At 47.2% G+C, this 15,899-nt stretch overlaps 1 protein-coding gene across 1 annotated transcript; it reads left to right on the plus strand.

Annotated features, from left to right (window-relative positions):
* The first annotated feature begins 5,367 nt into the window (after window positions 1–5,367).
* Window positions 5,368–7,402, plus strand: LOC149347736 (uncharacterized). The gene is made up of 2 exons (XM_089541634.1): window positions 5,368–5,442; window positions 6,754–7,402. Exons 1-2 carry the CDS (start codon window positions 5,368–5,370, stop codon window positions 7,384–7,386), a joined length of 708 nt encoding a protein of 235 aa, XP_089397760.1. The 3' UTR covers window positions 7,387–7,402.
* The last annotated feature ends 8,497 nt before the right edge of the window (window positions 7,403–15,899 follow it).

The raw sequence follows: 15,899 nt of genomic DNA on the forward strand, positions 1-15,899 counted from the left end.
AATGTCATTCATTTACTGACGCATATAGCAGAGATAGTAGAAAAGTTGCTTAAGCGTGTCACATACATATGGCTGGATCTGCATGCGGGAGTGAACAGTCAGTAGCGCTGGACAGTCAGGAATTATCGTATTCTTGTTTCAAAGATGTGTAGTGTTCATGGCAGGAAGGCGGAAAAAGGGAGGGATACAAAAATGTCAATTCAAAGTAAGCAGCGCTGGTGGTGTCTTTTTATTGTGTCGTTCTCATTCCTTCGCACTGTTGTATACTGTTCGAGCGATAGCTGCATCGACGACGAACGCTATGCTTACTTTCAAATGAGAGGTACGCCTTGGATGTCTGTATGGCCTTCGCACACTGTCTACCAGAAATGTGTTCGATAATCCGATGGACAAAAGCATACGCAACAATTCTGAACAAAAGTATGTTTTAAACGGGAGCCAGTTTATGAAAGATATTTTTTCATATATTGTAAGCTTTCACTATAACAATCAATATATCTGCAGATCTCCCGTCGGTAGGCTCGCATTTTTTTTGCTATTAATGTTCTTGCTGTCATCAAAAGTTTTCCCCAATTGGTTTTCTACGGCAATCTAAGCTACTCTATGCGAGTGACGGTAAGACTCAGAAAGCAAGATTTTGCTACACGCCAGAAGAATGATACCTTCAGTATTTCTTTAACAACACCTTAACAATATTCCAATATTCAAACTTTTTGCCCGAAAATATTTGACGTGGAATAAAGAAGTAAAAAATGTGCCTTTAAGGGGAATATTTTTGCGATAATGATGAACCAATTGTGATTAGCAACTCTCGTATCCTTTCGTCGAGCTACAATTCAACTCGAAAAAATGCAGTTTTTGCTACTTGTGACAATCATATCGCCTGAGACTTATTACTAGCTCTAAATGAGACTGAACGCGCCAACAGCTGTTGTTATTTCAGGGCGGGAAATCGAAAACTGCTTGACAGCCAGCACAGAAATCCTTTCTCCTCTAACGTCACACTACTGTCCTGATCACGCACTGACGGGAGGCATATTTTTATGCCACAATGGGGAACATGGAAATAATCTGCTCTGTCCACAGTACACAGAGGGTGAATTAGTACCTCGACTAATACTACAAATACGGATACTGTTGCTGCTGCTGATGATGATGATGCTCTTTCTGCCACTGCTAGTTATGCTGCGCAAAGGCCGAAAGGCTTTTTCACCCGGCTATCGCTGCGAAAACATCTGTGCTATACTGAAAGGGTTCGATCCCGCTCGTGGCGGCGGAATTTGGATGGAGGCAAAATTCTAGCGACCCGTGTACTGTGCGATATCAGTGCACATTAAAGAACCTCAGGTGGTCGAATTTCCGGAGCCCTCCACTACGGTGTCCCTCCTAGCCTTAGTCGCTTTAGGACGTTAAAACCCAATAAACCAATAAACCAAAATCTATACTGAAATGATAGAGTTTAAGCATAGTCTTAGGTTGGTTTGGTTTATGGGGTTTAACGTCCCAAAACGACTCAGGCTATGAGAGACGCCGTAGTGGAGGGCTCCGGAAATTTCGACCACCTGGGGTTCTTTAACGTGCACTGACATCGCACAGTACACGGGCCTCTAGAATTTCTCCTCCAAAGAAATTCAACCGCAGTGGCCGGGATCGAACCCGCGTCTTTCGGGTCAGCAGCCGAGCACCATAACCACTCGCGGCATTGATATAAGCGTTATGCGTCTGTCTACATGTTACAGCGCTGAACTTCCAAAAAGTTTTACAGGAGTTTGCATTAAGTTAGATGTACAATGCGTGAGGAAGCAGCATTCAGCCACTGCGCTGACAGCAACCATTCGGGACAGAAAAGACTTCCGGAGCTAATATATACATCCAGGAGCTGAGAGAGAACAACCAAGCACATGCCAGCGCTTCCTGCGATCTCTAAGGGCTTCCGCTTCATCCAGTGTCATCTGTCGGCGCTTCCGTTCCTGATTCCAGGCTCGGCAGGGATTGCGCAGGGCAGCTTCTTCGTACAGTGTGCGAACTAGCTTGGGCCGATCCATTCTCTTCCGACGCCTGCGTCGCGCGAACTGACCAGCAGCATCCGTTCAGCCCAGGTAGCAAGGGCGCACCTTCTCGACACCGCTTATCCCCTTTCCCACATTGCCCTACCGTGGCCTCGAAGCTCTCGCTCAAAGAGCCTCCATGAAGTGGGAAGTTGCGCTTTTGCAGCGAGAGATGGCGTTGCTGCTCCATCCATTGCGAATGTTTCCTGGAAACGGACGTCGCAAATAGCGAAAAAACGGTTTAAATACGTGACGCTTCGAGATTGGCATGATAAAATTAAAGCGCTGCCGTATTAGCAAAGTCGAATTGACTCACAGGAAAGAAAAGAGCTGTAGCCACGGCCTCTGGACTTAATTATATTGAAACCAACTCGGTAGTCCTGATCACGCGTGAGAGTGGATTTGTTTGTATGGCCTAAACATTATCTTAAAGAAGTACTTAGAGTGAAATTTTCTACGCATGCTTTCTTCTTTGTAATGGTTCTCAAGAGATTATTACGCATGGATAACCACATAATGCTCCTCTTGGAAAGCTAAGAATTCTAACTGAATTTCTTCTATCATCTGTTTCGGGTATAACAGCTGAGCGATGGCTATGACGTCAGAGGTCAGTGCAGGTCACAAGAAGCATGAAACAAAAATTATTGTAATTAACTGGATTGATGCGGAGGAAACGCAATACACCTTTTCTTTCTCTCACCAACCTATTTCTGATCTGATTATATTCCGATTCCGATTCTATTCGAAACCTGAATCTATTATTTCACTCCTCAATCTATTGTAATTCTGATTCCATTCTAATTCTGATTTTATTCTAATCGGAAATCTACTTTTATTTCATTTTTTATAGTCCCTTCACTTATTTTATTATTGCTGAGTCATTCTTAGTCCTTCATCACCCTGTCACCTGCTACGCTAAGTAGGCGGAGACTTCACAAAGACGTCGACGCCGGACAGCTTTCGCCTTCGTCTCACTTCTAATTCTATCGCACCCAAACTGAAATATATTTGCTCCTTTTCAACTCTAAAGACAGGCTTACTCAACCAGAACCATAACAAAGAAGCAGCGATGATATTTCAGCTTTTCCATGCCACACGTGACTAACGGTGACCGTTGACGCTATAGCCATCCTTGGACTGTTGAAATCGAAACACGTGGTATTCATTGTATGGTATTCAGACATTAGTACGCATACCATGTGAATTTGCATGCGTACTAATGTCTAGCTCATCATTACGAAGAAGACAACATATACCAAAATTTTATGTGTAACCTGATTTAATAAAACACGCTTTTTCTCCTCCAAATGTGCCATGAACTGAAAGCAAAAGCTAGAGAAATTTGATGCGGTGGGATGCAAAGTTTTATTCTGTACACATAGATGCAACAGCGACATGGATTGTTTGGTAACGCAACTGCTAGATTTGAATTTTCGGGCCGCTGACAAATGACGCTCTACGCTCTATTCGACAACATAGCACTGTGTTCGTGACGCAGTAGACGATTGGTACCAAACTGCATCACAGTTACGCAGTTTACTGAGCACTCATAGGTTTGTACACGCGCACCCTCTGACACGAGAAGAAGGGTCACTGGACATTAAAAGTGACGTCACTAAGATTTCTTTTAGCATGAACATCACAACTGACTGCCCAGGCTTAAAGCACAGATTCTCAAGTGATAGCGAGTGAACACTGTGACTCCCTGTGTAAGTTCTACTACTCCTACAGCTACGCCATAGCATCTCAAGCATCACAGATAGGGCTTTCGTGTGACAAACTGTTCCATGCCGGGGAGGTGACACCAGGAGATCTAATCCAATCCTCCGACACAATAGCAAATCAGATAGTGCCCCTATACCACACCACGAGAGTAACGGCGACGTTATTTATCACTATATACTTATAGACCACTGAAAATAGTCCCATGTAGGCTACTGCCCTCTCGCGTCGGTCGATGACTATCGCTACCCATACGGAAGCAAAAAAGGTAAGATAAGTGTGAAATAAAATCTAGAGCAACGACTGCGTCCCAAGTCATGAATTTTAATCCATATACGCGGACTTGTGCCCGAGCGTCAATCGCATGAACTTTTTTTTTTACCTTAAAATGCACCCCCGTTATTCCTGTGATGATGCAAGTTTATTACGCGCATCACCGAGGCAATCGCTCCAGTGAGTGGAAAGCAAAAAAAAGGGAGAGAAAAGCGGGACAGGAAAGCTATAATGAGCTTGAATTATGTTATCGACAGAAGTTAGCGCAGTACATCTTGCAACCTGCAGAGGAATACACAGAGTGGCAGTGTGTAATGGAACATACAATTTTCTCGGTTTGTATAGGAAAAATTAAATATCAAAAGTGTTTTACGCGCTGAGCATGGAAACAACTGGCCAGCATGACAATGCCATGATGACGATGGCAAAAACTTGCCGTTGAATATTACGCATAATCTTGAACAACGTTGGCAGCCTTTTTCATCGTGTTGAGGAAGCCTATATGAGACTAAAATTCATATCGAGCTAAGTTTTGCAGGAGCGAAATTGTCACTTTTCTTTTTCGTAAATTAACAGTCTGCGTCAGAGTTAACATCGAAACAAATTTCCGCCGTCCTCCGATTAGTCACCTAAAGCGAATGCCATTGCTGGGCGATATAATCCAGTATCAGAACTACCTTTACCTCTGACCGCATTTCTATACCAGTCGTTATCATTCATTCGTTTGGTATGTTCGCTGCTTTTTCCATTACACGAGGGACCTTGCTACAGTCGGCGACGGACGATGCCAGGACGGCAGAGACCGGACTCGCCTTCACGACGCAGCCGAACGTCCTTCCAAGGTCGCCCGTTCGAATCTCAACGACTGTGAAGCCGGGGTCTCAAGAGCGTGGACACAAGCCGCTTACCATATCAAGCGTGTACAAGTGGTCGAGGGGAGAGGAAGTGGGGAAACACATACTACAGGCTTCAAGGCACCGCTCTGCGGGCAAGTGATAAGCCGACGCTATGGGGGCAGGGGCTGGGGGAAGGGGAGGGGTTGAGGGGGTTGAAATTTGGTACTTTCACCACCGGCTCCGTGCAGTAGGCACGGGCTTCTCGTGCTTGGGAGAGACCCACAGCCGGACTGCACCAGGGTGGGGCAGACCGTATCTCCTATGGTACAGAGTAGAGCGCGTTAACAACAGCGGTGTGTAATCGGAATTGACAAAAAAAATAAAGAGATAGCCCCCCCCCCTCCCCACCCGCCCCCCGAAAAGCGAGCTTACGCGCCTTCGAGAGAGGAATCGAAGCTGAAGGGTGGAGGAGGTTGCTTCGTGGCGAGATGGCAGAGATGACCACGCCTCGCGGCGACCTTCTCGAAGTGGTCCGCGCCGGTCAGTCCCTGAGCGGGGCTTCCGTGAGAAAGGGGGTCGAAAAGAAGAGAGTGAGAGTGGCAGTACAGTCTTTCGAACAGATGGACTCGCGTTAAGCCGGAAGGGAAGCAATGATGAAAAAGAAATCCCCTCCCGAATGATTCCTCTCGCTTGGCTCGCCTCTTCCGCTCGCCTACCCGCTCCTGTTGGATACAGTGTACCGCTTCCCTTTCACTCTCGGGCCTCGGCTTCCTCCTCATTTTCCTCCTCGCCGGCTCGGACACGCTGCCCAGTTCGACGCACCGCCGGCCGCTGCGTCTGTTGGGGGGGTATATAAAGCGGGTGCAGCCGTTTGAACACTCTGTCTTTTCTTCTCTCTAGGAAAAAGCCCTCCAGTAGCAAAATGCTGGTAAGTAGCCGTTGGGACCAAGTCAAAACTGAACCGACAGGTGCTGGTTGCAGTAAACGCAGCCCAGAGAACGGTAGAAATGTGTTTGCCCTAGGACACGCTACACGTTAGCTATTCTGAAACAAAAATGGCCAAAGGAAGTGTACCTGTTTTTTCCCCCCGCTCGCATTACGAAAATAACTGCGCCTGTAGCAAAGCTAACATGCTTGACATTATTGTAAAGGTCTTGGAGAACAGGATTCATGCCTAAGGCAATGTAAATGTTTGTTGTTGTTTTTTTTTTCGTAAGACCGTTGCCTTCGTGAACTTCGTGAAGATCGTAAACTCCACACCCTGTTTCGACAGTCAATGGCGGAGAAGGACTTCTAAATATTATAGATAATACCACTGTATGCTATTTTCCAGCGCTAATAGAAATTGCGCTTGTTCCTAAATTAACTGCGTTGCTAATGAATTGGTGCAAGGCAGTGGACTGTTAGAATTAAACTGGCACTTTTAAAACATTCTGCGCATTTTCCCTCGAAATGTGCCTATATTCCTGCGAAGTTACCAATAAGAGCATTTCTTACTGTTATCGGCTTCAGAAGTAAGTTGACTCTATAACGAAAGTTCAACTCGTTAACTGTAGGTTGTAGTGCCCCGGCCTTCCCACGCTGTCTTCCCTAGCAGCTAACAACAGAGTACAGTGTACGAATGAGCTCTAGCGTCTTAGTCACGGACACTGCATTTTGAGAATTCCGTATATTCGTTTGTTATGGTCGGCTTATATTTAGCCCCCGTTGGAAGGCGTACATTAGCAGAGGGCTTATAGTGTTTTGTCATTTCCTGCATTGTTCATCACGTGAGACGTATCTCAAAACACCAGGCTAAACATTGTTCGTTGTTGTGGCTTTTTATAGCAAGCAGCGCTGTTTTCTGTTCTGACTCCACCCCTAAAACTACGCAGTCTATCGCCGCCTTCTTCGGCCTCCTCGCCGTCTGCTCCGCCGGCCACTTCGGTGGTTATGGCATCGGTTATGGTGGTGGTCTCGGCTATGGTGGTGGTCTCGGCTATGGAGTCGGACTCGGCTACGGAGGTGGACTCGGCTTCGGTGGACTCGGAGGATTCGGTGGCGTCGCTGTCGCCGCTCCGGCCGTCGCTGCCGCCCCTGTCGCCGTAGCCGCGCCCGCCGTCGCTGCCGCTCCGGTCGCCGCTGTCGCCGCCGCTCCGGCCCTCGCCGTCTCCGCTCCCCCTGCCGCCATTGTACCTGGTGGTCCCGGAGGCCCTGCAGCTGCGATCGCCACCAGCCGCGTCGCCACTGTGCACCACACTTCTCCAGGAGTCGCCAGCTTCCGCAACGCCCCTGCCCCCGCCGCCGCCTTCGCCGGTGGTCTCGCTGGCTACGCTCTCGGAGGCTACGGCGCCGGAGGCTACGGTCTCGGAGGCCACCGACTCGGCTATGGCGTCGCCAACGGAGGTTACGGCGTCGGATATGGTCTTGGATACGGTGCCGTCAAGGCCGTCGCCGCTCCCGCCGTCGCCGTCGGATACGGCGGACACGGTGGATACGGATTCGGCGGCTACGGCAAGGGATGGTAAACAAAATACTAGGTACGCTTCTGCTTCATCATTGTTAGTCTTTTGAAATTGTACGCGCGGAACGCAGCGTGTCATGAACGTGGTTCAGTTCCGAGTGTGAATCTTGGTGGGGGTTAAAGCATTGCCCGTCGTCATGATGGAATATGAAATTGCTTTCTTTTTATTCCTTTCGCGGTATCTATAAGCAGGCGCTGCTCGGCGAATAACAGAATTTCTTTGGTTTTGACTTGCTTGCACTTCCCAGCGGTTTTTATGGCGTTTTCCAAACAAAATCGGTAATGAATGTACCTGCAGCTCGTGTAACCTCTATAAAATCCGCATATTAACATAATACGCTATCACTGTAAACTATCGTAATCGATTCCCTGTTCAGTACCACTTGAGCGGAAATGATGCGGAAGATGTGTAGCTTTTCTCCATGCTAGCCTGATACTAAGACTGCCATGTCGTTCTTCTTTTATTTCATTTTAGGTACAAAGAAAAGACGACAAAGCCAGTACATATCCTGTGTGACTGCAAGGAATGGAGGATCGGGCAGTGGATGCCTGAGGTCTGGAGTAGAGTCAAAAGAATAAATTATTTCACGTGTTCTGCCTGGTGCATAAACAATTCTGTTCTGTTGATTTTTGCCCGCTCGCAATGAGGTGCGTGAGCATACCTCTTTGTGCGTCACTTTATGGGAGTAAGTCCGAAAGGATCTTTGTACACTTACTCTTCACATGCTTGCGCCAAACATCTACCAAACCAAGGAAATACGAATGGAACGAAAAATAAGGAAATTTCCATGCGCAAAGCTCGACTTGAATGCCACAAAACATACCTATACAAGTCACTATAAGCTACTCGTACTATATAACTATAAGCTACTGCAAAGTCTTCTAAAATGAATTCACGTAAGGCATACGGTCTTATAGTCAAAGGCGTGGCTGAAAATGGCGGGTTGCTTACTGCAACAGCAAACAAGTGCGGAGTGGCACTAAGTGGACATTGCAAAACATTATAGAACAAAAAATAATACGAAAACATATTAAATGCGCTGACTATTAACTAAATTGTACTCAGATCCCTTCAAAGCTTCAAGTCCTATAACACTATGGTCATGTGAATGGTATGTTGTGCCATGTTTCAGAGTTCGGGATTTGTGTTGTATGCGTGTCAATCCGCTCTCTTTGCTTGAACGTTAGCCGTACGAGGCGTGGTGAACGCACGCAAGTACGGGCGTATGCTCACAAATGTTGTCTTAACAAACCCCCAATGCTCAGCTTGGCTTTGTAGAGCTTTGCAAGCTGCTCTAAAAGGTCGTAAAGGTATAATGTGCACTTTAAACCCATCACCATCTGAATACCTCAACGGAGGCACCCCATCTACCCACGGCTGTAAGACCGCAAGATCTGAAAATTCATTTTTGAGTGGGATGTTTTCGCCTAAAAACGGCGGATGCATGGTGTGTAAAAAATCCGACAGGTTCTTCAGCGGCTCCGTCAAACAAGCGAATGATATGTGGGTGCAAACGCTACCCACATATCATATCGTAAAGTATAGTAGCCTCGTATTCACTAGCTAGATAATAGAAATGGCACACTCATGGGCTTGAGGATTTGAGCCGCAAAGAAAAAGTGGACTCGAGAACGAGCAAAGGTTTTAAGGCGCGCTCTCTCTGGTCCTATGATCAGGGCGGGCTTGGGAGGCGAAGGTGAGGGCGGATGGTCTCCCTTTTTTTTTCCACGTATTTCCTGTCGGTCACGATCGGCAAGCCTCTTACAAGTCCCAACTCCGGAATATCACGCTTTAAAGAAGTGCGAAAATCAATATTTACTTTGTACCGATGAACACCCACTCAATGGTGGCTGCAGCTCTTTCTCAAGTGTGTGAGAAGTTCAACGCTAATGGTAAGCATTCCAATAATTTAGCGCACAAGACGGGATGAGAAGAATAGAGACGACAACAAGAGCGCTACTTCCCAACTAGCCCTTCTTCCTGCATTGACGACCTGCAGGTAAGGTCGCAAAGTTTTGCTACTGTCGAGCGCGTTGTCCAAAACTGGTTCTTTTTTCCAGCTATTATTGTTTTACCGTCATTATATACCTGCATTCATAGTCCCCCATCACAGATACCACTAAAAGACCTACCAATTCGCGCTTGTTTCTTCTATAGCAGTTAGAAAGGATCAGTTTAGCACATATACGTAGTCCAGATGCGAGTACTCTAGCAATGGCCAAGAACACTATCATGGTTACGAAGCCGTATTCCATGGATTCTCCCTCACACAGCTTTAAGCGTGCAGCTGTTAAAAAAAAAATCAACTTTCGCCTACGGACAGCGTGAGCATGAATTCTGCAGCATTGCGAAATTCTGCCGAAACAATAGGTGCTTACACTTAAGGCATTAGACTGAAATAAAACCCAGTGCGTAGCGGTGCTCATGGACGTTATGCCAGTATCAAAGCGCCATTTAGAAATCACAACAATCAAATGGTCGAATCTGGAGCGCCTGACAGGAGAGTGCTACGGATAACACGTAGGAGAACTTTGCTTGAAATTGATGTCGTGCCACTCGTATACTGCAGAGCAAACAGTTCTAATCGAACAGTTGCAAACGACGTGACTGCCACGCCCCGTGCTTTTTTATTGTTCGGATCGATAGCGAGATGGGGATTGCGAAAGAAATCTTGCGAACCACGTGCACAGGTGGGCACCGAAACGATCTTCGAGAAGGCGGGCGTGGAACGGACTCAAGTTGTTTCAAAACGCGGCCACCGCGATTGCCGACGGTATACGAGCACGAGAGGGCGGAAGCTGGCAGCGATCGGTCACTGCGCCCTAGCCACTGCCATGTGAGCACTTCGTGTTACTCGCGCTCGGACAACTCCCCGTTCATGAGAAAAAGCCTACATGAAATCTTGCGCAAGATTAAGAACGCATAGCCTTTTACAAACAATTCCCACGCCTCTGTGTGCTGCAAAGGTGGACGACTCCAAAAGGTTGGAGCACACTCACGACACAAAATCAACTTCGTCTTATTGACCAAAAACATTTTGAAAGTGTTTTAACATACACGGTATTTGAACAGAAGCGGTGACGTTAAGGTAGAGCATCCGCCACGCATTCGGGAGGTGCTGGGTTCGATCCCCGGTGCCACCGGGTACCCGCCGGTTTCCTAATGAGTGCAAGATATCCTTCGGCCTGGTACTCGGCTTTTCTGGGGTGAAATGCTTGGGAAAAGGGCCTTGAACGCAAACCGTTACGCTGAAGGGCCAGCGATTCGTTCCGCCGTCAGAAAACCCTAAATCCGCCTCATGCGGTCAAAAGCCCACTTGAGGCCCTTTTTTCCAGCAAAGTCATACAGCCGGAAAAACCTCACTTGCCCAAGACCAGAGTTATACTCTGAAGACTTCTCTCCGAAGGAATTATCGCTTAAAGTAGTGTTCCACCTTTATGTCTCTGTGGTTGACTGCGGCTAATCGCCCCAGACGTAGAATTTAAAAGGTAGTAGTGAAGGTTGTGAAAAAATCGGCGAGTGCTAAGCGGACTGAATCTTACTGAAGGACGACGTCGCTATAACGTGGCTACCGTGCCACTGTTGAAGACAAGTTGCGCAAGTACAATGAATTCGAAATTGTATTGTTGCCTCGATGGCTACCGTTTTTGGCTCCTAAATGCAATAACAGCCATCTTAGCGCGCGGTAAAAATCGCCAGGTGGTCTAAATCAATCCGGAGCTTCCCAATATTGCAGACCCCCACAGCCCACCAGTGCAGCTTCGGGACGCTACACCCCACATACCACGGCCGTCACAAGACTACGTCGATCATTACTGTGGCGACGGCAGAGCAGTCACCAAGACGCAAAAAAAACGAAACACGTTGTTAACGATGCCAATGTAACTAATCAAGCAGTTTAGTATTCAGAAATTTTTGCTGCTTGATTGTTCTAGCAAACCGGCATGAGGTCAGCATCATACTGTTCTGAGCGTTTAGCGTTTCTTTATATTGTCGGCATCGAGATCATGAGCGATTTTTTGGTGTTGGTGCTTTAACTTGCCCGATATATATGCGCAAAATAGATTTTCAAATTTAAGTTTCGCGTTTCACTTTATGGGTCATGAAATCACCACCACTATGTAAGTAGCAACTTATCCACGTGGCAGAGAGAAACTGCCCTGAACACTCATTTCTTAGGGCAAGTGAAATAGAGTTTATTTTAAAACCGCCGAGAGCACACGATTTGTGAAAGTTGCTCACCAAAGGTGTTGGTCAAGATCATGACGCCAGGAGCATTAATATGCGTGAAAAACTCCTTAGCTTCCAACCCAGTCGCATGCTTTGCTCTTCAGCTTCATTGGAGCCACATTCTATTAGAGAGAGCAAGAAATTGACCTCGTTTACGCTTCCTGCGTAAGAGTGGTGCCCTACGACCCCTGTTAGACCACCCGCTCTTGAACAGTGTCTGCTTTGTGACACGCATACATCCTCACACGCGGCGCCGCTAAACCTACGCATCGGCTCGTCGTGCTTCGACGTCCTCATACGCAGAAATTCTCGACAAGGCCATTTTTCAACAGGTAGGAGTTTATTAGCACAGTTTTTCATACATTGCAAGACCTCACCATAGCAATCAACACATCCGCGGATCTCCCCTATACAGGCTTGCATTTTCTTGCTGTAAACGTTTTTCCTATCGTCAAAAACGTTCCCCTTGATTTTCTAAGGCAGTCTTAACTGCTGAGTGCGAGCGATGCAAGATTTTTAGGAGAAAGAATTTGCTACGTATCGCAAGAATGGACGGTTAACTTCAATTTTTCCATAACAGTGCCCTACAACATTCCAATGTTCGAACGTTCTCCAAAAATGGTGTACTTTGTGTAGCTCGCAATAGCAGTTTCCTTGCGATCTCGGCGGCGTGCAGTTCCACATCATTGCGGAGTAAAATTTTGCGCTGTTGAGATCAGCAGCGTTGAAAGAAAGGTTCGCCTCCTTCAGTGTTGATCGACGAAAGAGGAACATTATACATCCACCTGTGACGCAGATATCATGTGGCTTGCATTCGCACTAGGTTTCCGCAGCGTGCAACTTTGCACATATACTTTGCAGTTGTGGAAGCCCCAGAAAACTTTGCAGCTGTCGAACGGGCTACTAACTTACTATCGCAGTAATAGTATATAGCACTTGCGCTTCCCAGACACATAGACTTAACATGAAGCAGAGAAAAGACAATGGAAAGAAAATGGGGACCTAGTTACAATGTGCATGTGAAGGAAGGAAAATGTCGGAGGAACGAAGGAATTCAAAATGAAATGCTGTTCTTGTTGTTTAAAAAGCATTATTCTCATATGCTTTTCTTGGTGCATGTGATAGTTACTTTCCTTTTCAGCTAAGAGGCTCAAAGGACCGTGTTTAGCAACTTTAAAAAAGGCATTGTATCTCTCTTTCATTCTCGGGAGTATTTTGGAACAGTCAACAAGATCCAAAAGACGGGCGTCATGCTTTTCGACGACACGCCACCGTCCTTTTCAGTAGTCTTCTGTAGATACAAAGCCTAATATAAGGCAGAAGTTGAGATTCCGCGCTATGTGCGCTCAGCAGAGCTTGCTACCTCTTTCAGATCTTGTCGGCTGCTCCAGAATACCGTAGCGTTCATGCTCGGGAGTATTCAGACACAGAAATTAGTATGCAACGTGGTGATACAAATCACCATCTTTAATCACTCCCGACCCTAACCCCTTTTCATCCTGCCACTCGCTTTATGAGAGCGATTTAAAGTGAACATACGTAGGATGGTCTACCTGGAGAATGTTCTTATGGTCCTCTAATCAACAGCTATTACCACCCTGTACAAATAAAGCAGTGCCAACAGCAGGCTAAGGAAATGCTACGGGGGTTAAGCGCACAAATGCAAACATGAATGACCGCCGCGGTGGTTCAGTGGTTACGGCGCTCGGCTGCTGACCCGAAGTACGCGTGTTCGATCCCGGCCGCGGCGGCCGAATTTCGATGAAGGCGAAATTCCAGAGGCCCGTGTACTGTGCGATGTCAGTGCACGTTAAAGATCCCCAGGCGGTCGAAATTCTCTGGAGCCCTTCACTACGGCGTCCCTCATAGCCTGAGTTGCTTCGGGACGTTAAACCCCAATAAACCAAACCAAAGCAAACAAACATGAATGTTACTTTATTATCTCTCGTTAGTAGCAAGCAAATGCGTTCATGGCGGCCTCTAAAATCTGTTCAGTCTGAGCCCCGCTATTACCCCTTTCAACCATCGTGTCCCATCCCTCTGAAGGCATTCCTTTCTTTCAGCTATGGCGAGCATATCTGCCGCACTGGGCCATGCTATACCGACACGAAAGCCCTTCCGCAAACGCCTCGTGGTTGCGACAGTTCGTCCACTGACGGGAAGCTATTACCAGTTAACGGAAAAGCGGCAGGCATGCGGAAGTTTCGGACGATGTCGAGTATTCGTCTCGGGTAAAAAAGTTTCCCTCTTGTCGTCGGCGTTCCCTCTCGAGACGGCAGCTTCTCAAATTGCGGAAGGGTTCGCTACACTTCTAGACAGCATGCCTGCGGGCGCTATGTTTCGTTTTTCTTTTGTCCGTCGGAACGACTAACCACCAAAGCACGGTGCGTCTAGTGATACAGTCTATGCGAATTTGTGCACGCCGTTGGTGGCACGCCTCATGATAGCTGGGTGTGACAGTTCGGTTGGCAGAGGGTGACAATTTTCCCATTTCTCACGACCGCATTAGTGTGTCTGCAGTAACCTGGTCACACCAACGCCGGGCCCGGAGGCCATAGCCTTCGTAGAGCTTGTGTGGCAACAGCCGCTATTCCTCAGACCTTCCTGAACGTCCACAGATAAAGGCCCGCTTAGTTAATTGGCAATGTGCAGCCTGTGTGTACAAGCGATAAACGAAGATTGAGCTAGAGGTTGATGCAAGAAGGGGTTGGATTAAGCAAACCCCTTATGTCGAGGAATTTCAAACACTGAGGGTAATTCTTCACCAACCAGGTGCATTGCGAAAGCTGCTGTCAATTTGTGCATTTGATTTTCACTTTGATTTCTCCAAAACACCGGTGTCAGTGTTATAGACCGTGCGTGTATTTTTTCTCCAGTAGCTAGTAGTCTTTGTGCTCTTGTTTTGGCGTTAAAATTGTTGTGTTATTATTTTGGTTTGGCGCTAGTGGTACGCAAGTGCGTGTCGTGTCCAGTGAGGACAGAGAGCCTTGATTGTGCTGTGCACACAACACCCAGCTATGCAATGCATACGTAAGGTTGCATAAATAATTATGTCCCTTCATACCTTTGAAACTACTCCATTTGCCGAGCTAAGTGGTGCAAGGATTCTAACTGTATTCTTTTGTAGTAACTTTAGAGTATACAACTGTTGATTGACTTTTCAACATTAGAGTGCATTTTCTTTTCATTTTTGAAGACTTCGCAGTGCGTCGACAGTATTTGTCATGATTAATTAGTCAATATTGTGTTTTACCTTACCAATGCATGTAATACGACTAATCATTTCAAGTGCCTCTTTTTCTTATTAGGCGATTTTAACTGCGTGGAGTTCCTAGTGTACTCTTGTCTATATAATGGTAGTCGAGACCTCGTCAGGCTTGAAGGCTTTTTTTGTCCAGGTTCACTGCTTATTTGGAAAGAAAATCAACACTGAATTCGAAACTATAGGCACGTAACCGAGCACGTCAAACAGTGTCTTCAAGAACCAGAGATTAAGCACCCAGAAAATTCCGCAGTGTGTCAGCTGTACTACGCTGCAGGATCTACTCGCATTTACTGTGTACGCCCAAAACTAAGGCTACGGCAAATAAATATTTTTTCGCTTTAGCTTTTGCCAAACTCTGACCTAGCAGTAGTAGTAGTAGCCGCGGTTGCTTCATGATTAAAATGAGGAAGTGAAATGGCTGCGGGCACGGTAACGGCCTCACTAGACAGCCGGCCCCTGAACTATCCCGCGGTCGAAGAAATAGAAGACACAACAGAGACAAGTCGGCACGATGCGATAGATTACATCTCCGCCACAGAACGTCCGCGACAGCTACCTCACCTGCGGGTTACGTCAACTTCTTCTCCCGCACTCGACGGCGGCGTCGTGAAACGCTCACACACCCCGAGGGGGCGTTTCTCAGCAAAACACGAGCACGACCGATCCGCCAATCTACACCGGAAACTACGCTAACAACAAGCGTCCACGGTCGAAGACCGAGCGCGTGCGTGAACGCGTTCCCCTCTAATTTCTCGGGCGCGCGCACCAAGTATGTGGGACGCCAGGAGGACTGATTCGTTTCTACGCTGCCAGCCAGCGAACTTCTACAGGGAGGCGAGGGAAGTGCCGGGTATTACGTGCCGACATTCATTAAAGAAAAGAGAAAGAGAGCCAAGGCGCCAGCGTTCGCTGGGGACTCGTAATCAGAGCGGCGTACACACGATCGACTACTCACGCCGCTTTCGCTCGGAACCAGCAGCAGCAGCAACACAAGCAGCGGCTACGGCAACCGCTGCGACTG

This window comes from Amblyomma mixtum, chromosome 4 (genome assembly GCF_055824585.1).
Source record: "Amblyomma mixtum isolate Tamu chromosome 4, ASM5582458v1, whole genome shotgun sequence".
Classification (NCBI taxonomy): Eukaryota; Metazoa; Arthropoda; class Arachnida; order Ixodida; family Ixodidae; genus Amblyomma; species Amblyomma mixtum.

What these genes read in the sequence shown, in the direction of transcription:
- LOC149347736 (XM_089541634.1), top strand. Translation starts at nt 5,368, where the DNA reads ATGGCAGAGATGACCACGCCTCGCGGCGACCTTCTCGAAGTGGTCCGC. An exon ending in AGTCCCTGAGCGGGGCTTCC is followed by an intron (nt 5,443 to 6,753) that starts GTGAGAAAGGGG and finishes AAAACTACGCAG; the next exon opens with TCTATCGCCGCCTTCTTCGG.